The sequence below is a fragment of the Eleginops maclovinus genome, chromosome 23 (genome assembly GCF_036324505.1).
Source record: "Eleginops maclovinus isolate JMC-PN-2008 ecotype Puerto Natales chromosome 23, JC_Emac_rtc_rv5, whole genome shotgun sequence".
Lineage (NCBI taxonomy): Eukaryota > Metazoa > Chordata > Actinopteri > Perciformes > Eleginopidae > Eleginops > Eleginops maclovinus.
Genome location: NC_086371.1, coordinates 4159815 through 4187433, shown reverse-complemented (window position 1 = coordinate 4187433; position 27619 = coordinate 4159815). Strand labels below are relative to the sequence as shown.

Sequence of the window (27619 nt, the reverse complement as noted above, 5' to 3'; positions counted from 1 at the left end):
AAAACCCTGAACCAACAATGATTTCCCCCAAAAAATGTTCAGGCTGACCTTTGCTTCCATTTACTTTAAAACATCATAGGTTTGAGTTTAAGGAAAGCTTTATCAGTGTTTTTTCTGGAAAAATATAGTATGAGGGCCCTACTGTGGTGCTGATCTTGTATATAAGATACTGTATATAAATTCTCACGAGAACATGACGCCCGTTTACAAGGTGGCGCCAAGGATGTGAACAACTACGCAACGTCCGAACTCCGTAAAACCAAGCTGTCTCTGCCGTCTGACGCTCTATTTGAAACGATTTTCATACTGTTGGGGTAACTATACAGTTTTTGACGAACAGAAATATTGTTTTCTGTCATCACTTTAAACATTTTACGGGGAAAATCTGCATTTTGGTTTGAAAAACCCTGTTAGTGCATCTCAGTAAAACCATCTGTTGTGAACATTTTGCACTGTTGGCATTAGTGATGCAATAACTTTCAATAAAATCTAATGTTAAACTGCTTTTAAGTCTGTACATCGAAATGAAATATCTCCCAAATAAAGAACAACAGTCTTGTAAATGGACATCAGTAATGTTATGATTATATGATTGGTAGCAAATGGGTGAAAATCTGCAAAAGATCTGGACCTATAAAATTGCCAAAGGTGCAAAGTGAATCCCAGCCTTGTGGCTCTGTCAAATTCTTCAAAGCAATAATCCCTGAAGTCCTCCTCTTTTCTTTCTCTTTTTTTTTCCACCACTACATGAGGAGGACGACAAGGGCTGTCAGAGAAACACAAAGCACTCAGGATTGCGTGTTAGGAGCCGCCTGAATGGCACCAGGCCTAACGAGAGCCCGGCAGGGACCCCGAGGTGGGCCTGGCACCTGCAGTCTGTGTCTGGGGAGAAGGGGGGCTCTGTGTGTGTGTGTGTGTGTGTGTGTGTGTGTGTGTGTGTGTGTGTGTGTGTGTGTGTGTGTGTGTGTGTGTGTGTGTGTGTGTGTGTGTGTGTGTGTGTGTGTGTGTGTGTGTGTGTGTGTGTGTGTGTGTGTGTGTGTGTGTGTGTGTCGGAAGGGGATGGGAGGTGTGTGTGTTAAAGGCCATTCCTGATTGTACAGTAAGCTTGAGCAAATTTAAAGTAATATTTTCCGTCATAAATCAGAATGTGTCTGTATTTAATTGGCAACTGTTTTGATAGCAAGGTTCCAGCTTCTCAAATAGCAGGAACTATTTTATTTATTTTTATAATATTATTAGGTGAATATCTTTCAGTTTTTGGCGCTGCTGGTCGGAAAAACTACACTTTCGAGACTCTGCTTTGGATTTCCTGAACTTTTTATGCTCAATTTTTCCCACTTTTCGGATGTTTTATAGACTATATGATTCATATATTAATTTAAGAAATTACTCAATGATAAAAATAGGTATAATCTGCAGACACACACCCCTGATTCACATTGCGTTTTTGTCATTTGACTATTCCTGAAATTCAGAGACCCTTTTACACTCCTTTAACCCAGACTTACACCCTGGTACGTACCAACAAACCATAAGAATGAGCGCTGGAACTGTTGAAGGGGGGACATTAGTTAGAGTGTAGAGGCCCTGAAATCTCAGCGTGATTGGGAACAAATGAAAAATAATCAGATTAACTTTTGGAGTAAAAAATAAGGAAGATGGGCCTCAGATTTTTCGTACCGTGGCAGCAACTTGACCGGGGAGTTTGGAGGTTGCCCGCAGGCTCTGAGGCGGATTATGGAAACCAGACCTGGCGAGTTTACACCGAACGTAAGGCCCCGTAGAATTAAACTGCGAACTGCGGACAGCTCACAGGAAACGCCTCTTTGTAAAGCAAACATACATTTATTTTATGGCACCCGCTTTACTGCTTTTTTATTTTGGGCTCCAATGAGTTGACATTTCAACATGGCCTCGGTCTAATTTCCTCTGCTTTTCTTCACCCTTTTTTTTTGTACGGTGGTCCAACGCCCCCACCCACCTACCCACACACACACTCTGACACACACACACACACACACACACACACACACACACACACACACACACACACACACACACACACACACACACACACACACACACACACACACACACACACACACACACACACACACTCTCTTCCCACCAATTCCTACCAAAATACGGCTGTTTTTTTGGCCATTTTTATTCTCTTGGATGTGTGAGGGCCAGTCAGCCGGTGTTGTTTTGACAGATTCAGGGACTTTATTGCGGCCCCCAGGGCAGCTGTAGGGGTGTGAGCGCCCCCCCAACCCACCCCACCAACACCACCACCTCACCCTCCACCCCAGACCCAAAAGGAGAGCAACACAGCTGCTGCTACTTTTATTTCCCCTTCCTCCCCCTTGTCTCAGCCTCATCACCTGGTCTCCATATGATTGTGACCCTCAAACACACACACACACACACACACACACACACACACACACACACACACACACACACACACACACACACACACACACACACACACACACACACACACCATAAAAGGTAAAAGAGGTGTGACATCTAATTCTGTAATGACCCTATGCTCAGCAACACCCCCTCCACACACACACACACACACACACACACACACACACACACACACACACACACACACACACACACACACACACACACACACACACACACACTCACCTCTCTGTGGTCCTGCCAGGATTAGAGTCTCACTCCTGCTGGGGCCACACATACTAAAAATGAAAATGTGTAAATTCATGACACTGTAGGACGAAAACAAACACTAAACTGTGCGTGTGTGCAAGAAGAAAAAAGTTTATTACAGCCCTTAGTCTTTTGCTAACCATTCCTATCGATAATAATAACACTGCACTCATTTGGTTTATTGCTGAGATCACAGCAGCATTGTTAAAAACAGGGTACGAAAACACAAGAAGTGAAAGGATCACACAAGTCTAAAACAAAGACCCAGACTAGGCAAATGCAAATGCTTTTACTCCTTTGTTTTGGCAATTAGGGATTACTACCAACAGTTCTGCTGCGCTTTTATCCGGTTTTACATGCAAATACACTGGTTTAGATAATCTGGCTAGTATTTAACCTGCCATGTGATTGCGCAATTACCATATTTCCAAATGTCCACATTGGCTTTAGTTATGAGAAAGTAGAACACTGTTTGATGAAACTATAAATATCCTCTTTATGTGTATGGGTATTGGTATCGAATTTAGAGGGTTGCTTGTTTTGAACTGTAAAGTAAAAATGAAAAAGTACTATAAGATTGTTCTCAGATTGAAACCAGTTCAAAGATGTTCTTCCACAACGACATGTCCAGTAATTGCGCAATCTATGCTTGCTGCATTCGTAGAAAAAGCACCAACTAATCAGAAGTCATTTCCTCTTGCTCTGGCATGTCAAGCCAGTCTTTTTTCCGAGAAAGAAAAAACACCTGTTCAAATGGTTTATACCTCGTTTGGAAACTACAAATCATGACTTCCTCTTGGCTCTGCAGAGTGTGTGGGACAGTATGGGGTTAACAGCGCCAGAGTTATTCGCTTCTTGGACACGGTGGCCTCGCTTGCCGGATGCAAGTTTGACTCAAGGGCAAAATCCAGAGTGAAAGCCTCTCATGTTTTTGACAGGTTGCCAACTCTCTCTCTCTCTCTCTCTCTCTCTCTCTCTCTCTCTCTCTCTCTCTCTCTCTCTCTCTCTCACTCCTCTCCCCCCCCCTCTTTCTCCCCCTGTCATTCCCATCTCTCTCTCACTCGCCCCAATCAGTTGCTCCTCTCTGATCCTCTCCCACATCAAAATCAGGCCTGACATAAAGCAGGTCCGGTGTCCCTCTGAAAACCGCGTGGCCTCGTCCAAAGTTATGTCATCCTTTTAAGAAAGATGTTGTGTGGAAAACTCTTCAGGACATAGCATGAATCGGCCTTAGCTTCAAGTCCACAGATGTGAGGGTCTGGAAAACCAAACTACAAAACAGTTTCTACTCAAAATGTCATACAAGGGTTTGCCTCCAGATTGCAAGATCTTCATGCTGTGAACTAAGGGCAGAGATGACAGTAGAAAACACTGGGACATTTGAGAAGTGCACCTCCAGACATGACCCTATTCTGTCGCTTTCATATGGGCAGGACAGAAGTATATCGCATAGCTCACAGAATTGCCATAGATGTCAAACAGTCTTGCCTTGAATGCATGTTGCACAATCAAAAGGATTGTCATCTATGAAAACAAACTCCTACCCAAACCAAATCTGTCTTAGTGCCTTATAACTTATGTCTTTGAACTCAAGCTTCCTCTTAAAGGAAATGGGAAATCCAACAACGTCGTGCATTGGCGGCCACCTCCAAAACGTCAGCAGGAGTAGAATTTGCTGCCCTTGAAGCAGACCAACTTTAATCCCTAAAGGATTGTTTTTAACCTGATGATAACCTCTCTGAACCTTTCTATGAGCGTTTGGTTCCCATCGTGCTCTCTGCATTTTTTTGTTCGCTGTGTGTTCTGCATAAATCCAGGGTGGCCCATCTCCGAGTCAGAATGACTCACCGAGGCTGAGGATTGCAGACTGACAGGTTAGGAAACCACATACAGCGAATGCCTTCAGGCAGGGAACAAAGTCAACTCATGTCTCCTCAGGCAAGCCACTTATTCAGCCAGACAGCCTGCTATCATGCTGCACGTTGGAAAAAGCACCAACAAAAAGAGTTTTTAAAGAAAAGAGAGACTCTACCAGATGTGCAGGGAAGAACTTAGTCACCGTGTTCAGTCTCATGGACCCAGTGTTTCCTTTCATTCGATCTGAAGGGATTGTGAGTCTGATCTTGATTCAGCCGCACCGTGTCTGAGCTACCGTCTAAGAATAAGACACCTTGAATTACGGGGGCGTCCGTTTGTAAACAGTCAGTAGACGTAGCTTAGAGCAGGTCAGATTGAAGCTGGCCAAGAATGTGCTCGGCAGCAACGCTCCGAGGAGAATATTCCCAGCATTCCTCACTGGTTAGGGAGAGGTACTGGCCTTCGCAGATAGGAAGTCATCTGTCATTAGGGGGTAATCACTTCTTGAGGAGGCTTGCAATGCCTGGAATGATTACTGTTGTTACCGGTAGTGAAACTTGAGTTTTTTTTCCCCCTTCTCTCTTTGTGTGTTTTGATCAGCCCGACTGCAGCGGAGGCCTCACTTGTTTTGCACAAATTTCTCACCAGTGCTTGCCTGTCCACAGCGTGCAGATTAAGTCGTGTATAAAAGCTTGAATGTTGACTCAAAGCTAGTTGGTATTTCTTACCTAGGGGCATTTTTCTAATTACTAATGGCTTATGTGTAATGATGCTTATCATGTCAGTGGTGCAACAAGGTGGATGTGATCTGTCATGCAGACTCATGTAAGGAAAACGGATAATTTCCCCAACGGTTTTGTTGATGGTTGGTCTCCCACGCCACTTATCTGTGTTTGTTTGTAGGGTTTCGATTCCTGTAGTCATTTCAAGTGGGCTGTCTGGGTCCCTTGGTCTCACTGTTCTTGTCCTCCCCACTCTTTTCTATTTCCCTCCCTCTTCTGTTACCCTCTGCCAGTCGAGCCAAGACTTCAGGTGGAATGATGCCGTTACGAAAAGAGCCCGTCAACGCTTGCCCGACATGCCAAGCCAAGTATTTGTCTCTCGGGGTCCCCCCCACCCCTTTACCTCCTCCTTCTCTTCTCTCTCCTTCTCCTCCTCCTCCTCCTACCCCCACCCCCGGATCCTTGAGAACAGGAAGTGTATCTTGTTAAGTGATGGATGGGCCCCCTGCTCTTGCTGAGAGGAAAGAAAGAAAAAAAAAAAAAGCTTTCTTTCCCTCCAGGGCAGTCAGATGAGTTTAGCAGTCTCAAAGCTGAGGGTCGGCTCTGCTTTTCGGGAGCGCCTTGGAACCCTTGGAGCCCGAGCGCCTGGAAGCCACGGGCACTTCTCCATTATGTGCGCAGCGAGAATTAACTGCTGATGAAGTAGCCGGTCGGCAGCTTTACAGTACAAAAAATGATCCAAAATTTGAAAAACCAAGTAGAAAAACATACCAGAATTGTGTGTTTAAGCGCACACACACATTTGTTTGTTGGTGTGCAGGGGAGTACCCGTTCGTATGAGTATTTTTTTCAAGCTGAAGGTCAGCAGGTTTGTGTTGGCTGATAGAGCCCCAGTCAGGAGCTTTACAGTACAAAAAAGGATCCAGAATTTTAAAAACCAAGTAGAACAACGTACCAGAATTGTGTATTTAAGTGCACTCACATGCATTTGTTTGTTGGCGTGCACAGCCCACCACTTCAAAATAAAATACACTGCAGTTTGTCATATATTGACATATATCCATAGTAATATATATATTTTGTCTATTTTGTATATTTAAATTGGGTGTCAATTATTTTCTTTGTTCTTTTTTAAAGTTTTTTTTATATTTTCTTTTTATAATAGTTATATTTTTGCCATCTTACAACTTATGTTCTTATGTTCGTTATGTTTGCAACCACCAAAGCACAGTTTTGTATGTGTAAACCTTGCAATAAAATTGATTCTGATCCATATTTTGCACAGGACCAAGCAAAAGATTCCTGGAAACTTGCAGTGAAATCACGCCACAACTAACCATTAAACCTAACCCATAGTCATGAAGTAACCGTAAGAATTGTCTTAAGTCAGTTGTACTTAATACATAACAAAGCAAATCCCTTGTTTGTGTAAACGTACCTGGCATTAAACTGGATTCTGAATCTGATTCCTATGAGTACTTTTTTTTTATCTGGAGGTCAGCAGGTTTGTGTTGGCATGCAGCCACGAGACTCTTCAACAGAGAGCAACTCAGGAAGTGTCCCTGGCACGTCCTCTGCATACTGCAGTCACAGTGCCACGACTGGCTCTACCTGCTGTCACAAACAACCCAAGACTGCAATCCCCAGTGCGCACACACACACACACATGCACAAAACCTTCTAACCTGTGAGAAAAACCTTGACATCAAATCTCACGTGTTGTTTTATAGTTGTATTGCCAGACGCATCTTATCAAGTTCCCCAAGTCTCATGAATTTAATTTAATGCCCTTGGACCTGCTATCCATCCATATCACAGCAGGTCTCCCCAGCAGCCGTCCTTTCCCTGCTTCATATTACGGTGACGTTATGGCTTTCCATACGTTTTACGCCGATGGTTTGTCACCCACAGCCAGACCCTCTCCTACAAACCAATGGAAGAATCCAGAGACCTGAACAACAAGAACATTTCCTCCCATGATCCATTGCTCCTTTGTCAGCCAAGACTCTGTTGTGGTTACCTCAGGGTAGCTACTAATGTTTGTCTCCAGTTTCCATCCTCTCGTGTTCCATTCACATACACAGGAACACGAGAAAGCAGCAGATAAAAGGCAGGAAAGCTGACCATCGCCCCAGTTAACGGGAATTGGTTATCCAGGGGGAAAAAAAGAATAACCATAAAACAAAACTCTTAAATTTACATCTGGCACTTTGCAAGCAGATGGATTGTAACATGGCAGGAGCACTGCATGGTTTCTGCAAAGGGATGCAACTCACTGTGTTTTTATTTATCATTGTGGTTGTTTGTCAACGGTGGAAGCAGCATCTGACGAAAACGTTCCATGTACGACCCATACTGGAGCTTTTGATTATATCAGATGATTTTGAAGGTCTTAATGGGATTGTGTATTTTCAAATTCCCCGAACTTTGAAGTTTAAAGTTAATTCTTGACTTTGGAAAAGGCATGTGGCCCAATTTCTGGTCATTTAATCTGTCTTTTTTGTTTGTTTTTTAAACTTTCAGTTACTTTTTGGACCATTTTGTTGAGCTTTTATTCTATAAAACATCCCAAAAAAGACACCTTTAAATGCCTGTTGATGTCTTTCATCTTGATAATTAACCTTATTGTTATTCATTTATAAATTATTTCCATTTAGAAGCTATTCTGGATTGTGGAATTTCAAATGCACGTTTTTTTCTAGACGTCTTGTCTCTTCAATCTTGAGGTCAAAAGATCATCAAGTCTGTTTTTGATAATATAAAGTATATTCTTAAAATATGTATTTAACCTTTTAGAACATCCTGTTAGGTATTGAGTTTATACAATTATGTTAAACATTAATAATACCCATTTCAATTTTGAAGAGAAGCAGATTTCTTTAAATGACTTTTGTTTGCCCGTTTTTTGTCTTGTTTACAATTTAGCTTCATAATCGAGTATACATTTGGCATAATTATCTTTAACGCAATTTTGGGGTACCCTCAAACCTGCTGAAGTTCTTAACCTATGCACTTTACCCAATTCAACAACATGATAACTTACTATAGATGTTTTGGGATTAAGCATATAAGAGAAACGAGCAGGCAGTCCAGGCTGGGTGATGAGGTGCATACAGGGGGATAGCAGTGTGATGTCCATGTATACAACAGTTCAAAGGCTGCTGGTCCAGTCCCTCCAACCTTCACTGATCACTCCTGACATGACCTCCTGCATGGCTTGCGTCTGCGTGTGTCTCCTGCCTCGTCTCCACTGGCCGGGGTTTAGCCCCGCTGTGGCCTGTCTGGCCCGAAGCCAGCGGCTCCACAGTCTTTACAACCCGGCCTCACTGAGTCCTGGAGGAAACTCAACAATGAAACTGTCAGTTCCAGTTGATGTTTGTTTTTTCTGTTGGTTCTTCATTTTCCAGCACTCCAATCCAATGTCCAATGCTAATTCACGACAATCAAAGGTATTTTGCTGTTTTCCAATCCTGTAGTTCTTTGGCGTTCTGTCTGGTCAAATGAACACACAACCCAAACCAAACAATGCCACACCATACCAATTTGTCCCAGCCTGGCCGAGGAGAGCAAATGGAGACACGGCACTTTTGTCTGTCTGTTGCCTGTCTGTGTTGGAGAGGCGCCTGCCACTTAATGACGTCTGACAAGCGAGACAGCGGCAGCTTTGGGTACTCAAGGACTGTTTTGGGGTCACGGAGATGTGATCTGTAGGAAGTGGAGGGTTTATCAGATAACGTCAACATTGTCTCCACGCTGACTGCCAGAAGTGGAAGACGTGCATTATGCAGTTTGCATTTGGTTTATTCTGCTGTCTGAAGAGGTGTACAATCAATTCATTAGTAGAGCCAGTAACTAGATCTCCACCTTAACAAGCAAGTAGTCAGGATGTCATAGGTCAGAGACGCAGTTTTCTTGACATTACTACTGTGACCTTGTACAAAAATTGTGCTGGAAAAAGTCTGAATTGAATTTAACATGTGCTACCCTGGACAAACCAGAGAAGATTTCGATATTGCTCAGTTTTAACTTGATGTGTATGACCAGTTGTTAAATATGTGATGATGTCTCAGATGCTTAGAGTCTTTGTTTTTATCTGTCCCACAGGCTCTGATGCGTCCAGGTCGCCTTGACCGAATCATCTATGTTCCTCTTCCAGACGCTCCGACCCGACAGGAAATATTTTCACTCCAGTTCCGCAACATGCCTGTTGCCCAAAATGTGTCTATTGAAGACCTTGTGTTCCGGACCGGCAAGTACTCTGGAGCTGAGGTGAGTCAGATTTCCTTTGATTGATGAATATGGAGTAAACAGGAAAAATAGCCATTCACATATTTTGCACAGGAACAAGCAAGAGATTCCTTGAAACTCGTAGTAAAATCAGGCCACAAGTAACCCTAACCCTAAATCATAAAGTGTCACTTTTACTTCTAAAATTCTCCTTTAACAAAAGCTTCCTCGTCGTCTCCAGCTACATTTTGGATAGAAGTTTGACGATCAACTCTCTAGACTGGTTTCTTGTTAGCTAACGTTGGAAATAAATGTCTTAATATCGTGCGAGACATAATTATCTTTGGACGACCCGAATAAGAGTCTGCATCGCAGTGAGATGTTGCTGTGCTTTTCCATGATGTCTGTGTTGTGTCTGTACTGTGTCACAGAGCGCCCTCGTGATTCCACAGCCGACTGGGACTCATCGTACAAACACTCCTTTGTGTGAGAGATTTGTCTCTTTGCATTCGCGTGATGCACATTGTGTTGAGCAACTGCTACTGACCTCTATGACACAATTACGAAGAACGTTTGAGGAAAAGTAATTACATTTTAAAGGGGTCGTGTCAAATTTTAGGCCACATAAACTCATTTACCAACTTTAAGTTTGGTAGGTTTTAGCCTGGTTGTATTATTTAACGCAGAATCGACAACTTTTGAGAGTTTTGTGTTCATGGTCTCATTCTCTTTAGAATTCATGTATGTCTCTGACCTTCAACGTGACTCAAAGTTCATCCAGGGGGGAAAGAAACCCTCCTATATGATGTACAGTATGTCTTTCCCCCTGGATGTAAATCCCAGCTGTATATTTAGACTTCAGGGGTCACGGACATGATAAAAATGTTATGCTGGTCTTCTGACAGGCTCAGAAAACAACCGTCTTTTAACGATTCAGACCCTGGCGTTCCTCGGCTGGCTTTGAAAACACAGATTTCATTGTTCGTGCTTTCTGTGTAGCATGTTTGTGATGCTGCCGTGTTCAGATGAATCTCTGATGACTTGTTTTCTTTCATTTCACTGCCTCAAATTGTGCAGGAGAGAAAAGTATTTGGAACTCTGCTAACTTTCTTTATTACCCATATTTTAAGAGGCAATGGGTTCCTCCTAGAATTATCAACCTGAGTAAGAAACCCATTGGTTATTTTCACATCAGGTTTTTCTTTATTAGATTTGTATCCATGCACGTTCACTGCTTTGAAGTAGAAGTTGGCGTAGACATTTATTTATTGACTTTATAATTATTAAATTACACCCAGGGGTATTGTCATAGTCTATTCCACATCTAATCAGAGCTATTTAATCTTATAGTGATTATGTGAAGTTATAGATTTGATTAGAATAGAGTAGATTAAATTAGGTTAAATTATATTTGATTAGATATACTTTATTGATCCCAAAATAGGATTTGTTGGTTTTGTTACAGCAGCATGTTGACAATGCATTGCATATAAGTTCAAATGTAATAGAGTAAAAAACTATACTATAACATATATATATAGTATCTATAAAGAGCATACAAAATAAGTTGGAATACACTGAAATACACCAACCTCCTACTAAAACCTTTGTATGCAAGTGACAGTTTTTTAATTAAACAATTGAACACTTTTAAGTTTTTTAGACTGAACTCGCGGGCATGTGTGGACTCCAACCTCTCTCTCAGCGGGCTCAGAAAACTCTCCATCATTTCCAAAATCAAGTCTGATCAGAAGAGCTGAGCTGTTGAGGTGTTACTTTCCGTCTTTTCTCTCGACATTATGATCCTCTCGAGGGCAGTCTGAGGTTATCTATAGGGCCTCCTCATATCCTGAACGTACCACTCGGGAGCCCCCACCCAAAAAAGCAAGCCTAAAGCAGGCGTACACCTGGAGGAGGTATGCGGCGAGAAACCAATCCCCTGCTATCAGGTGTTTGTGCTTGACATCGGGGTTTCTCGTATAGTGTCTCCTCTGTGGAATGGAGGTTTGCAGTCACTTGCCAGTGAGTTCTTGAAACCCCTCAAAAATGTGTAGAAATGTCACATTGGAGATGAAAAGGTGGAAAGGGAGCCGGGTCTCACCTGTGCACATATTATATTCTACATACCAACGCTATAGTTCATGTTAGATGACACTGAATGAAATTTTAAACTGCCATGGTCACTTGAGGGGAAGCTTGGGAAAACAGGATGCAGATAACTCAGCAACACAGAACCAAACATAATGCTGTGTTTACAAGAAAAGAGCATCAAGGGACAAATGCAGCAAAGTCAATAAACAAATAAATGTCCAAACACATCGACTGTGACTGCTGATTGGTCGCATATCGACTGGTGGAGTGGAGCAGATGTCCCCAGGATATAATCCCTCCCCACAAGTCCGAAAGTGTTTGTGTTTCCTGCAGCAGGAAGACACCCAAGTGTGTTTACAGTAAATGAGATTTGCAGTAAACACAGTTAATGTTGACCACATACAAACGTTTTGGCAATAGAGAGTGAAAAGGCATTAGGCGGATCGGCTGCTGATCGAGAGATTGTTTGACTTTATAAATAAAGTAAAAACTGCAAATAGTGTCTTTAAAATCAAATGTTCTCCCAGAATTTTGAGAATCAGAAAAGCTTTATTAGTCCTAGAAAAAGTGGCATAGCAGGTAAAAAAAAAAAGGCAATCACACAGAATATTAGTATATAGTAGAAAAGCACAGAATGGGTTGAACAAACACTGAGAACTGTATCCAAAACAATAACAAGGACATGTGTTTGAGATCAAATATGCAGTTTAAATATATGTGATTAGGGTAAACAAATTGTGTTCATCTATACTTGTGACTTTGATTAGGATAAGATCACATTTTATGATGGATTCATGCTGATAACCAGGAAATTAACGTACTTTTTTCTGTCAATTGCACATAATATTTCACATTTCTAAATATGTATACATGCTCCTGTGTATAAATACACATACAGTATCTTAGAGGAATGAGAAAGTCTCTGTACATCGCAATGGATAAAATGTCAGCTAAATGAAATGCAATATACTATACTTATATAATCCTCTTAAGAAATAGACTTTATTTAAGTTTCCTGGCTGTCTGCAGGTAACAAGACCGAATTTAAAGTAAAAAGCTGGTTTTGCTGGACAGAGATCGAAGCCAAATGGCTCTAAACGTGCCATTCTGCCTATAATAACGCACTCAAATAATTAGATTCCCTTTGTTTATTATTCAAAGTATCATTCTTAAGATCACAAACCCTTTTTTTTGTGTGATAATGACTATTTCTCCCTGTGGACTGTGGCACTACGTGTAGAGGACAGAAAACCACAAATAACTTCAGTTATAATGCAGTGTGAATCCATCCAATATAGTAGGCCTGCAACCAATCCTACCTCTGTGAACCTTATATTGTTAATTTCTGGTGATTGTATTGCATATTTGAGACAGATATAACATCTTGAAAGTGGTGGGAGGGTTAAAAAATAAAGTCAAAAGTCCAGGGATCTGTCACCTGTCAAGCTTGTGGTTTATAATCAGGCCACTTTTGCCCATTGAGCACCTTTGGGCCCTCAGTCCTGGCCGTCTGACTACCTGAAGCTTTGACTTTAATTACATTCCTGAGATTTCAGACTTTGTTTGGGAGGAGAAGGAGGCAGGGTTGAGAGGAGGAGGAGGGTCACGCAAGAGGACACAGTTGTTGTTAGCCAGAAGCTTGTTAAAATCACCTGTCTTCTTACCTGCCCAGAGTGACACCTGGTTTTCCCAACACACACACACACACACACACTTTTTTTTTTAAATGGCTGCAGGCTCTTCTTCCTCAACTCTTTCATCACTTTCCTAAACAGAAGCAACATTTGATACTGTAATCGCGGTGTTGTCTCGAAGAAGACGAGGGAGAAGAAGAAGGGCTTAGCTTGCTGCTAAAGGAAGGTGTGATGCTGCTCCACTTTTTCTTTTAATTTGTGATCAAGCCCTGACAGGAAAAGACCTGGGGGATGTATTGCAGCTCTGTCACATGCACTGACTCGGTCCCAGGCCTTGTTTGTAGCCCTGTATTCCTCGACATAGAGCCTTTTGTTGAAAATAATGTTTTTAGATTCTTTAAAGCAAACAATTGACTCCACGGAAGCTCATTTAGTCAAAAATAAATTGAATTTAATTAAGATTTTGCCATTTAACTCATGCATATAACTTGTGTCTCTTCCCTAATTCTTATGCAGGCTCTACTGTTAGTATAGTAGTATATAGTCTTCATAAAGATTCTGCCTCTATGGAAGCTTTAACTGACTCCAGTAAAGAAACAGAGAAGGACTGATCTTGTAAAAAAGCCTCTCAATATTCCCCACCCTTCGGAAACGCTTCCTCTTTGCAGATCATTACGGCTCCAAGCAAATTAAACTCAGCAGGACGTCTTTCTCTGCTTTCCAACTCGCTGCCTTATTATTATCAGCTCCTCACTATTGGTTGGATGGGATGGATTAAAAGTGTAAAGCTTTATATTACAGGATGTATGATGTTCAAGACAACATGAAACAGTGGATTAAGAAACTCTAAGAAGTGCATGCCAAGTCAATACCTGATGCCAGATAACTAAATCTCCAACATCAGTCATGTTTTCTACTCTTGAACGTTTGATGCATTTCACAACTGCTTCAGCAGCTTACCTGAAAATAACTTGGTGGCAAATGATCTCATATTTTCATTGTAAATCATATTTTTACCGGCCTCTTAATGACTATTGTCGAACATAAGACACAGTTAAAGTAATACTTCACCCCCAAAACGATCATTTGTGAATCACTTACACACTTTGTGTTACTAATTAAAGTATGTTGGGCTGCTTTTAACAACAGCAAAACTATATAAAAACATCTGATTAGAAACCGTCATGCTCATACTTGTCATGCCCCGGCCATGCGACTGGTATGCTGTAGTGCTTTTAATAGAAATGTTCCGGAGAATAGTGGAAGAACTGGATAAATGGGACTTTGATTGTACTTCACTAGTTTATATCAAACTTTATCCAAATGTATTTGTATAGCCCAATATCACAAAACACGTATGTCTCAGAGGGCTTTACAGATTAAAAACAGAGTTACAGCTAAATGAGAAGACAAGATAGTGTATGTAATAGAAATCAAATAAGATAACAACAAGAGACAGTGAAAATACATTCAAATTAATCACCATCAAATAAAATGAATACCATACATCCCAGCTCTAACTGAAGGCTTTGTTAAAAATGTAGGTCTCAATGCACTCTTAAAAGTGGGGACACTCTCTGCCTCTCTCCATATGAACATGTTGGGGTGTAATGCTCCTTTAAAGAACGTTTTTCTGTCTGTTACTCCTCAGACTCACACGATTGATTCCAGTATAGTTTGTTTGGCATAAACCGGAAAGGCACCGAGTCACTGAGTGCACGACTTACAGAAAGTCAAGCTTCATTAGAGCGAGTGTGCCAGGGACCTCCCTGTGCTGCGTGATTGACAGGTGACCTCCAGGAGGTGAAGTGCAAAAACACCATAGCAATGAGCACTTAGCAGATGTTGACAAGTTGTTGACAAAAGAAATCAGGATTCTGCCCTCATGAACACAGCGAGAGCAGAACTGGAAGTTGCTGTTTGGATGCAGAGCACGTAAAGCAGCGGCGTCCAAATGTCAGGACGTGCCAACTCCACCACAAACCCCCCCCCCCCCCCCCTTGGTGTCGTAACATCCATCTCCCTTTAGAGAAGAAGGGGCGGTTGTTGAGGCATTTTAATCAAACCTCAAGCTGCAGCATTCAGCCGTATCAGAATATCTTTGTGTTCAGCCACAGATGCCTTTGACCGACCGCGACCTCCATGGCGGTGGGTCTCTTCCCTCCAACAGGGGGAGAGCTGTTTGGTCTGAGCCCAGGTGTGTGAGACGCTTGGCTGACAGCCATTCAAATTCACTGGCGCAATTGTTTTCTTAACTCTATTTTTTTTCACACTGGCAGGAGGGAGTCTGTTCCATTGCAGGAAAAACAAATCAGGCGGATCAACAGTGGGCCTTGACGTCAATGTCCTGAAGCTTAATATCTCCCTTTCCTAGAGTACGGAGCACCGCTGCCAACAAAGTCAATGTGGGATGTTGTGACTGAATGAAGCCGGGGGAGCATTTTTAGATCAGTTCAGGGACATATAAGTAGTTCAAGAATGATAATCTTTAGGATAAAATCTCAAATTGAAGTCTGAGCAGTCACGCTAGAGTTGTAGAAGCTTGTTTGCAAGATTAAAAGCCATTAAAATAATCTTGATCACAAAGACGGCTTGTATAATGGCAAACATCACAATGACACACACACACACACACACACACACACACACACACACACACACACAGACAAACAGGAAGACAAATGGTTTCCTCCTAACACCTGTTGTGGTTGAGGTTGTTCCTTGTCTGGCTGCGAGTGTCGTTTGTCTGATTTATGACCCGGTATTTGTTGTTGCAAAGATTTTATCACCTAGGACACAGGCGCAACGAAATGCACTAACAAAACCGTGTTGCTGTTAAAATAACAATGACATTACACAACGCTCGAAGCTTATACGTGCCATTAATCCGGGACAAAAAAGGGATCTGTTATCATCGGCAAATAAGCATGTCAGCTTTGCTGGATTGCGTGTCGGCCCTGAAGTTGGCAGCAAATGTTCCTAAATATGTTTTAACCTCTAGGCTTGTGTGTGATTGTTTTATTTTCAATGCGGCTGACCGCAGACGCGGTCACGCTGGCACTCAGAAAAACAAAAGTCGACATGGAAAACACAGTGGACTCAGAGGAAAAAGCCTTTCACACCTCTGTAACTGTGTTTGACTGAGAAACACCGCGCCTTACTTCCTCTCCAACAATCCCTTTGCCTCTTGTCATTGTGAACGTGTTGTTCTGAGTTGACACTGCAGGTTAAATAAAGATTAAAAAGGAAAACATGTCCCTCAGCCAGCATGCTGCTTCTGTGGCCAGTGATGTCAGAGAGGGAAATGGCTCCTATTGACCCTAATTTTATATATATAAAGCCTTCGCTGTGGGGAGCACAAATTACATTTTTCCAGGGAAATATGAGTCCTTAAACAAACTAGTGGTTCTGTCTCCCAATTGGCCAGTCAGGAAGACTAAATATGAATAGCTAAAGTCAAAGAAGAGATAAATGGGGCACGAAAAGAACAGTAGGAAAGGAGGACAGAGGAAGTGAGAGGAAAGAGGGATCAACCTGAAAGTATAGCTAATAAAACCATGAAAGGACAGTGGAGCCTAGGGAGAAATACACAGTCAATGACTATATCAAAGGGAATTTAAATGTCATATATCGCTTTTGAAAGGATGAATGAACATCGCTTTGGTTTAGCTGTCTTGAATATTCACTTTTGAATGAACTGATTCTCATTTTGTAGACTGGAGGGTTTATCTCCTTGGCTTACTGGGTCTGGTATGACTATTAGCATATGGCTAATATTAGCACACTTTAATAACTTGGATGTTTGTGACCTCTGCCAATGAGGTTATGTTTTAAGTCTGGTTTGTTTTTCTGTTTGACAGCAGGATCACAGACAAAGTATTATAATGAGACCTGGTGGAAGGAGTTAGCATTAGCTCATAACAAACCTTTCACATTTGGAAACAGATCTGAATCACGGCATGGATTTTGTTTCCACGTGTCTTGCAAAATGTTTCCTTCCTTTCCTTGAACATAAAGAATCTGCGTTGTATGTTGTCTGGTTGTGTGAGTTACTAAAACATGTGAATGCTCACTGTGTGTATGTGTAAGCTCTCTGTATCTTAGTGTGTTTATAATGCGGAGCAAACAGGAAATAGAAAATCTCGGTGCAGCACATCACGCAGGTGGAGTTTTACCCACCCTGACATTACCACAGCCACACATCATATATGAACTCACACACACACACACACACACACACACACACACACACACACACACACACACACACACACACACACACACACACACACACACACACACAGTCTCCAGGTCACTTCAGTGTGGGTGTGTTTGGTAAATATGCCATCCCTGCCTTCCCGAGTCCAGGGAGAATGTGGAGCTTTCATTCGGCTGATTAAGGGGCGAGGACAAATATGCCCTTAAAGGCGAGGCCCAGCTATACCCCCCCCCCCCCCACACACACACACACACACACACACTCACGCTCACACACAGAGACAACCTTAACACTGTGTAGCCCCAACACAGGTGCTATCCCACATGGGTCTTTCCAAAACATAAGGTGAGTAGGGGCCTGAGACGATAACACTCAGCCACCTCACATGGCAGCTATTTGCTAGCTTTTGTGAGAGGTTTCCATCTGAAACCGACTTGTCTTACATTATCAGTGAGTCATGCGGCAGGGGAGCATCCTCCACTTTCATTACAAACATTTCCTGTGGCAAAACATGTATCATGTAAATGTGACTCACATTCAGACAGATGTGTTTTGTGAGTCCAATAAGTCAAAGAGGACATATTCTGCTCATTTTCAGGTTCATATTTATATTTTGTGTCTCTACTGGGACATGTTTCCATGCTTTAATGTTCAAAAAGCTCTTTATGTTTCTCATACTGCCTGTGCTGCAACACCTCTTTTCACCCTCTGTCTGAAACCAGAGCCCAGTCTGCTCTGATGTGATTGTGCCAATAGAAGTTCAAATGTTGCACAATGATGTCACTATGTTTCTGGAAGTAAACAAAGGAGTCCAAGGTAGGCGTTTCGGGCAGGGGGGTTGGGAAAAAACTAGGATTGTAGCCTTTGCAGACCATTTTCATCCACTAAAAACGATATAACACACTACAGGAAAGGAAAGGGAAACCTTCAAATATCATGATAGGGTTCCTTTAACACATGAAGAAAATGGCGTGTCTTACAAAAGAAACCTGACTTTTATCAGGTGTCATCAAACCAGCATCCCATCACTGAATTCTGCTTGTTCATGTACTATAAACACACACTGATGCCGAGTGACACTCCAGAAATCTTCACGTCTCCTTCATGAAACAAGTAGCTCAGTCTATATTTTTCCCCTGAGTATTTCCCTGGAGGAGGTGAGAAGTGGCGCGTGCCATTAGACAACCTGTTCAGCACGACAAAAATAAACCCTTCTGGAAAGGTGGAGGGGGTGAAGAAGGAAAAACCTCTTGCCTCTGCTGGCAGCGCATACCAATGTTCTCAGGTCAAATCTGTCTGGTGTACTTTTCGCTTCCTACTTCAACAAAGGCGCTCAGTGAGTGTATCAGACGGCCTTAATGAAGGGCTTGTTAGCCGTGCTACTGGCAGCAGATCCACTAGACCCGGAGTGTGTGTTTACTATCAATCCGCCCTTGTGTCTACAGCAGGCTACATCCAGTACTCCCCCTCTTCCCTCCTCCCTCCTCCTTCACCTCCTCTCTCACACACAAACGGCCACATTTACAGGAGCAACCCCCCCCTCGACATCCCTTCCCCACCAAAAACCTCTACTCCATCCCTCCACAAGTCTTGCACAGTGCACCGCCGCTCAAACACACACTGCACTTGCTCAGCCAATGATGCACTGAACATGCATTTGCACACGTGTGTACCGTAGGTGTTTACACGCTCATGTGTGACATGTGCAGGACCACACAGATATGGTTTATTGGCTGGTGCACTTACGCATGCTGTGCACCGTATAACATGCTACACAGCTACCATACATTCATAAACAGGCACAAATGCTTGGACACACACCCACCAGCACACACATATACTGTAAGACGTGTAAGCCTGAGTGCAAACATGTACAATGTTTCATGGGGAGGTCTTGTACATGGCAAAAACATGCATACTTGATGATGAAAATACTAATTTAGCTCAGAACTAACATCTAGAAATAAAGCTTACTCTTGTAATTGTGTAATACCTATCAGTCGTCATACAAGAGCAACTACCAGGTTAGTAATCCAATGGGGCAAATAGCAGATTTTTTAACGTGTAGATTAAATGAAAGGCAGAGCGCAAACTCTCAACCCAAAAATAAAACGTTCCAACCTACAATGAGGCAAAGAGGAAGTGTCGGCAGTGACAGGCCATGAGAAACAAGGCCTGACCACAGCTCCATGTGAAACCTATTCCAGATTACAAGGGGGGAGAGGGTTAAAGAGAGGGAGGTGAGGTTAAACATGGAGGGAGGAGAGTCACGTGGGGAGAAAGGGGGAGAACGGAAACATGGCACGTGTGTGTGTGTGTGTGTGTGTGTGTGTGTGTGTGTGTGTGTGTGTGTGTGTGTGTGTGTGTGTGTGTGTGTGTGTGTGTGTGTGTGTGTGTGTGTGTGTGTGTGTGTGTGTGTGTGTGTGTGCGGATGAACATGCTCTCTCAGCAGATGAATTTAGATTCCATAGAAAGTGATGATGATGAAAGTGTGATGGTTTCCTCAACATGTGAGAGAATAATACACAGGTTATTCTATCAGACAGAATGTGTGTTTTGTGGTTTTCCCTTTCCTGTAGTGTGTTATATAAGTTTTAGTGCATGTAAATGGTCTGCAAAGGCTAAAATCCCTGTCCGCCTCTGCCTGAGACGCCTCCATTGGACTCCTATGTTTGCTTCTGGAAAATGGGGACATCACTATTGAACCCTAGCGCGGGACGTCTCTAAGCGGTTGACCAATCACAACAGAGCCGAACCAGCTAACTACTCAGAGCAGACGGGGCTCTGGTTTCAGACAGAGGGTGAAAAATAAAGAGCTTTTCGAACATTAAAGCATGGAAACATGTCCGAGTAGAGACACTAAATACAAATATGAACCTGAAAATGAGCAGAATATGTTCCTTTTAATTAGTAATGTGCATCTTTGGTAATGTGTCAGATTTTTCCCTTGTTATGCTGTACATTATCATACTTTTGTTAACATTCTCGTGTATTTTCTCTATCTCAAAGGGGCCTAAAGGTTATTACCATCTCTATTTTGCACTCCCATCTCAATGTTTATACTCCTAGCTTTTTTATTTCACTCATATATTTTCTGCTTGCCGTGTTCTGGTGCTACAAAGTGTCAGGTGTGTTTACCTAACCCCCGCTTTGCTATGTTCTTATTTACATTTTGTTATCCTTCGCCGAGTCTTGTTACCATTTGCTGCTACAACGGCCCTAATTTCCTTTCTGGGGTCATTAAAGTTTGCCGTTGTCTTATCTTACAAGGACAACAGGACCTCACATACAGCGCTGGACGTGCTGTAGTCTATCACTCCACATGGGGAATATACGTGGTATCGCTTGTGTGCATTCGACCACATGATGTAGGGTGAAGTTGTAGCTACAGTGGGAAATGCAGTGCAGTGACCAGTACAGCACAAAGACTGCTGTTGTGTCCAGGGTTTCATGTTGTGGCACCCTACTGGCTGGGAGCATTGGGAGGCGAGCAAAGGCCTGCAGGCATGAGCCAAAGGAGCGATGCATGTTCCTGTGCTAACGTTATAGCCACATTAAAACGGCTTCACTGACCAGAATCCCTATATAGCACATTTATAAACCATATTTATTTTAGGGAACCTCTATCGAAAAGCTTATTACAAATCTAGACCCATTACCCTTTATTAATGATTTAGTAGCTATGGACTTAAGTGAAAATGCCTGCAGTTAATAACCCATGAATAAATGCATGGGCTTCTCACTTTCTTATCATCCATAAAGCCTACAGTTATGAATGCATCGTAAATCATTAATAAACGGTATTAGTTCCAGCTTTCTATCAAGCCATCAATTATGCAGCTCTAATTGTTGATAAAGCCATTAATAATCATTTTTGTGAGCTATAAGCAACAATAAGGAAGTGTGGTTTTATACAGTTTTAAATGTTTAGTGGGTTTTTGATCATTTTTCCAGAAGATTAATGGGGTTTTTCACAACCGGCGTTGGAAATTGAACATTTTGTAAGTTCCATTTTGAAATCAAACAATTTGAAGGACTTAAGATTACTTTCTTCCTGTCCGTCTCAAACTTTGAAGATCCAAAAAATATGTCAATGACTTTTCCTGTCTGTATGAAACGACCAATAGAAAACATGCAATCATGGCAGTCTGACCCCTCCCTCTCACCACTGAATTCCCCTCTTATTGACAGCGATTCTGAAGAGTAATGGTTAAAAAATAATACATACATTTGTGTGTGTGTGTGTGTGTGTGTGTGTGTGTGTGTGTGTGTGTGTGTGTGTGTGTGTGTGTGTGTGTGTGTGTGTGTGTGTGTGTGTGTGTGTGTGTGTGTGTGTGTGTGTGTGTGTGTGTGTGTGTGTGTGTGTGTGTGTGTGTGTGTGTGTGTGTGTGTTGGATGTTCAGACAGATGAGGCTTGGTTTTCAGAGGGGTTTGAGAACCACCAGAGGGAAACTTGTCATTAGAGGAATATGTGGAAACAAGGATGTGGTGGCGCTCCAATTGAGTATCTATCACTTTTCCAGCAACCCATTTAAAAGCCCTGCGGTCCAAAAGGCTCGGCTGACATTTTATTAAGGTGGAATGACTTACACAAGGATTCCGGACATTTCTCCTGGTGGTGGAGGTCGGTTAGGAAGGAACTTTAAGCTTAAAGTAATAATATTGAAGAATTTCCTTTAAGGAAATGTCTGTTAAGTCAATATCTATCGCAGAGTAAGGAAAGTCATGATCGAGCCTATGGCCCGCCAAGGAAATCCCTTGCATGTGCAGTATTCCTGTATTGGTGTCTCTGGCAACATTCCCGGGAAAAAACTAGTTTGAATCTCTGGGAAACGACTTCCAAAAACACACCTGAATCACCGCCTACCGCAATGTCAGTGCTCCCAAGATAACAGACGGAGATTGGAGATAGTGTAACTTTAAAGCGTTATGCTTCTGGTCAGGATGGAACTACTGCTGCTGCTTTTCTCTACTCTGTATTATCCATGTCCTTGTAGATGGATTCCTTTTCTGTGCTAAGTTGTACACACTATTAAAATAGCCTTGACATGAATCAAGCTGAAAACAGGAAGGAAACTGTTTAATAAATAAGAAACCCCACTCTGTTGCAACAACAGTTACCATGAGTGTGACCTTGAGCAAGGCACTTGGCCTTCTTCCTCTCCGGTAGGGTTTGTATCACCAGCTGTGCGTAGAGGACTTACTCGTGGACTCGGAGGCTTTTTATCAGACGGCTGATGCTTTTGTTTTTCCAGTAGACCAAAAAAGAGAGAGTACTCCAACACTAGTAGGAACCATGATATGCTAACAGTTAGCAATATGTGTCTTTTTTTCTGCTGCTATGCTATCACAAAGCTAATAGACGCTCTGCTTGAATCCACATCAGACACTTTGACACACTGACCCGAGACTCTTGTCACCCCGATTAGACCAAATGTAATCTGGGTGTGTCAATCCGTGAAGATCCGGATGTTTGGATCATCAGCAAAGACATAAACATAGAATTGAATGAGTCTTTTAATATTGAGTGTTTAGTCGCACGTATCACAGTAAAACCGAACTAGTTGCTACTGGAAGAGTTCACTGGACAAACCAGCATGAAAACCTCTCTCTTTGACTCATGATCAGGACAAACCTTGGGTCATTTTGAGTCAGCAAGTTTTTCAGGCCGTCTCCAAACTGAGAGGCTCTTGATCATTGCTTTTTTTTTCTCGTGTGCTTTGCCTTTACGTCTGGCTTCATGCCACCTGCTGGAACTCTGAGCTCGCCCACATCACCAGAGAGCCGCCGCTGCAATGCATCAGCTTAGCCACCCCCCTCCCACACACACACAAACCCTCCATATATTTAAGTGATTGCTGACATAATTTATGAAGGGAATGAAAAATAACGTCGCAATAAAACTCTTTTTTTTTTCAAAAGAGAGATCTATAATTTATTTGGCCTGCCACAAGTCAGCACTCCCCCCCCCCCCCCCCCCCCCCCCCCTCCTCACACATCTAATTTCTGTGCATTTGCAGTTTTCTTCTTTTCCCTCGCTTGAGCACTAGGTTAGGGGTATCAAGGTGGTGCTGGAGGGGGTGGGGGGGGTCAGCACTGGACTTTTGGCTCGGGTCGAGGAATGCCTTCACGTTTACAAACAAACCGGCTCTTTCGCTAGCCCTGTTTGCCTTTGTGGCTTTATTTTTTTTCAAGGCCTGTACGGGCAAACACACAGCGGGAAACACTGGCTTGTTGATCGCCTTCACAGACCAGCTCATAAACCCGGCGAGCATGAATGTGGGGGCCTGTGTGTGTGTGTGTGTGTGGGTGTGGGTGTGGGTGTCGTTTCTGTACTTCAGAGCAGCTCCGGACACCCCCCTCCCCTTTTTTATAAACCCGAGGGGTGTTGTGGAAGTAAACAACCAAATAATTATTAACCGTTGAATCATGTGATTGAGGCACGAGGAGGCTAGCGTTCCCTCTAAGTCAAGTTTCAACGTAAATAAGAAATTACAGTTTGATTGTGCTGCAACGTTTGTCTGTTCCTGTTTATGGATGTTGCTTAGAAACAACACTAAATCACATTGTTCAACATGTGGCATCTCTCGCCCTTGCTCCCTCGCCCTCTCTCCGTTTGTAAACAGGGATCGGGATGCATGGCCTCATTGTTTGGCATCATTATTACTGACAGGCCCCAAATTACTTGAATGATGGGAAACCCTCATACAAAATTAACCCGGCCCTGTGTGTTTACCCTGCCTAAATCATGTTGCTCATTGGCTTGAAACTGAAGAAGAAGAAGGGGGGGCAAGGGGAAATAGGCCTCACATCCTGACATCTGCAAAGCACCTGTCCTGAGCTCTGCATGCTAGCTGAGCCAGAGCACATTGAAACAGCTATCTCCCCTCATTTTACTCGCGGGCCTTGAAAAAAGCCATGACCCTCATGTGCTTTTAACAGTTGACAACCTCTGCGGCGTTTTTTTCGGGACTCCACTCAGTCTGAGCTTTGGATGTGTTTCAGATGATATCACATTTTGTTAAAGTTCAAGGATTTATAATCAGGACTTTATTGCAATTTAATGTTGTTAATAAAGAATAGGTTAGTACACCAATTTGGTTCTTGTATGAGCTTCTTCATTACAATAGAAAGTCTAGATTAATAACTGTTTTTAAATACTAAATTATAAACTTGGAAGCCTGCCTAGACACTTCACAAAGGCCTATAGCTTACTTTTTATGTGTCTCAATCCTGGAAACTGTTTTAATTATCTCAGTTTAAGAAGTATTGAGTAGCTTATTAACTACAAAACAAACTGGCAAACAATTTTCCTCTTTGAAAGACTGTATAAAATGTGTTTAATTTATTCCTTTTTACTTCTGAATGTTAACTTTGCTATTATTTGTGCTATTTTAAGGGCTAACGCTTTTGATAACATAGTCACATAATGCACCACATGTCCAAAATAAACAACAAATAAAGGTAATCAATGATAAATAATGTTGTCCTGAAGCCTTTTGATATCATTTAATCCCTTTTTTGAAATAAGAGAGTTGATTGTGCCGTACGAGCAGACATTTGAAAAAGCTATGCTATGCTTACTAACCTTCGCTAACTAGCTACATTAGCAAACAGCTACTGTGGCGATCTTGCTCCTCTCCTTACCCACCTTTTTATTCCTTAAATTATCACAAAATAATGTGGATTATATTTATTTCCCTGTAGGAAAACTTTGGGGACAGTAGATAAAAGTGGACTTAAAGGATTAGCAGTATCCTACCAGCAGTAAGCTAATAAGTTTGCTAGCTAAGGTAGCTTGCAAACATTAGCCACTTAGCATACTTTCTGTCTTCTAACATTAGAATCCTGTAAGATGATCTTATAATAACAAACCATCATGTTGCTTATTTATTAAACATTTTCAAGTATTTTATTCAACTTATGTTTAACCTTTCCTGTGTTTGAATAAAATCTGAAAACATTTTGAGAAATCATTAAAATAAACGGTTAAAATAATGAATAACTACAGCTTTCCTCAGGCTTCCTGCACTCCTATTAATGTGATGCACTTTCCTACGGTCTGTTGACCCTTTTGTTTGCAAGTGCCAGTGATCTAGATTCACAGTATTTTATTTATCAAAGCCACATGATGCAGAACCTCAGCAACAAACATGATAGTTTTGAACTTGTTAGTAAGCTAATGCTCACAGTTTGTGAATATTCAGTATCAGCTCGCATGTCACTCAGTGCAGCTGTAAAGTGGACCAGTGGTGCTTCGGTCCAGTGAGCAATTTCAGTGGACCCACATTGCTCTACATGCATGCTTTCACTGTTCAATATTCCCCAGCCCTGCTGCATCACATGACTGCCTGTCCCACTAACCTCCCACCAGACGTTATCAGTGGTTGTACAGGCGAATAGTTTCCTGCAAGGCTTTTGTTGGAGGGAATTGTGTAAGCTGCCTTGGCTCAGAACAAAGCTGGGCTTCTAGAAAGAGAAGAGGAGGAGGAGGAGTAGGAGGAGGGTGGCACTGCTGGGAAAGGTGCCTGGCCTTCATCAGCCATCGCCACCAATTCGTAAGTGAGTCACTCCTCTGCCGCGTGCAGAATCTCTCCCAAAGGTCACCGCACTGCCTGCAGCACTCCTCCATTTCAACCGTTGCATAATTCCATCAGTACTGTAGTAAAGAGGCTGCAGCAAGAGAGCTGTTTTACACAGATCAGAGGTTTAAACAACCTTTGTTTTTATTGAAAGTGCAGCTTTGATGCCGAAAAAATGCAATCTTAAAGGGCACAACAAGAAAAATCTACATACTGTACATTGTTACATTGCAAATTGAATTTCAGTCTAAGGGTAACCGACACATAAAAGCCTAAAATCATGAAGCCTAGTTGATTTCATCTTTGGCTGTTATTTTGTTTTGCTTATTAGTTTGTGACTTAGCTCTTGTTCCAACAACATGTGGTCCTCTGGCAACACAAGAGATCTCTGTAATGAGATTATTATTTTGTCTCCAGGGCTTCTAACCTAATTTCCACTTACTCTTTTTCAAAATGGATAAGAAGTCAGTTTGTTGTCAGCTCCTTCCTGTAATTTCATTATTTAAGGGTTACATGAGTATGTTCAGACACACTAAGACCTTTGTTGTACCTATGTTTATGACACACATGGAAATATTCAGTCATTAAGCGTAGTGTCATTTTCAAATGCATGCAGCTATCTTCTCTTACATCAGAATCAGAATAGCTTTAATTATCCCACAGAGGGGAAAGAGTCAAACACAGCATAATATTACACCCATCTTACTCCTCCAGAGAATAAGGCATTGCTCCTGCCTCACTGTTAAACAAATCCCTTACTCAGTTTAGCTTTATTTTTATCCCTAAATTCATCATGTTTGTCCTCAAGGAAGCAAAACATTCCAATCCTAACCTGCACTCCGTGTAATATTTAAGTCATGTGGTGAAATGTTCCTTATAGACAATGTTTTTTTGCAGATAAGCCACAGTAGAAAACACTGTATGAATGCAGATGTTTTAAACAGATTTTACTTTCTATCCAGGATCAAATGCTGTCCCAGGTTTTTTTGTCTCTAGGGTCTGTTTACTACAGTATAGTTGTATACAATTGGGTTTTTCTGTGTCCCTCTGTACTGCAATGCTTTTTATGTTTACAAGATGAAGCCTTTTCTCTGAGAAAGATAAATAAAGTATGTTTCCAGTGCCATAACACATCTCCCCTCAGCAGTCTGTGGTTGAAGCCTATAACTGTGGTCCCATGATTCTGTGGTGCTCGGTGAATGCAGCTCTGGGCCTGACAGCTGAATATCTGTGTCTGTTTCCTGTCCCAGATAACAGCAGTATGCAGAGAGGCTGCCCTCCTGGCCCTACAAGAGGACATCAAAGCTCAGCACATCGAGGCCAGACACTTTGAAAGTGCCCTGAACACTGTGAAGCCCCGGATCCCCGACTCTCTCATCCAGTCCTACATCAGCTATCAGCAGGACCGCAGCGGCCTGTGCTTCTTCTGAGCAGGCTGCCATGGAAAAAGTCAAACTAAGGAACTTTTCTGAAAGGAAACGTTACGTTATTAGGAAATAAATGGTTTCACATACCCTGGTCTGCTGTTTGATTATGATAAGGAAGTGACATCTAAACCAGCTGAATATGTAATAATAAATAAACAATTCCCAAACTGTT

At 42.2% G+C, this 27619-nt stretch overlaps 1 protein-coding gene across 1 annotated transcript in view; it reads left to right on the top strand.

The window, feature by feature from the left end:
• The window catches only part of afg2a (AFG2 AAA ATPase homolog A), a 106735-nt gene extending 79116 nt beyond the window's left edge, over positions 1 to 27619 (top strand). Inside the window, exons 16-17 of the mRNA XM_063877100.1 lie at positions 9372 to 9536; positions 27271 to 27619. Coding sequence (XP_063733170.1) covers positions 9372 to 9536; positions 27271 to 27450 — 345 coding nt within the window. The 3' untranslated portion in view covers positions 27451 to 27619. The remainder of the gene's footprint in view (positions 1 to 9371; positions 9537 to 27270) is intronic.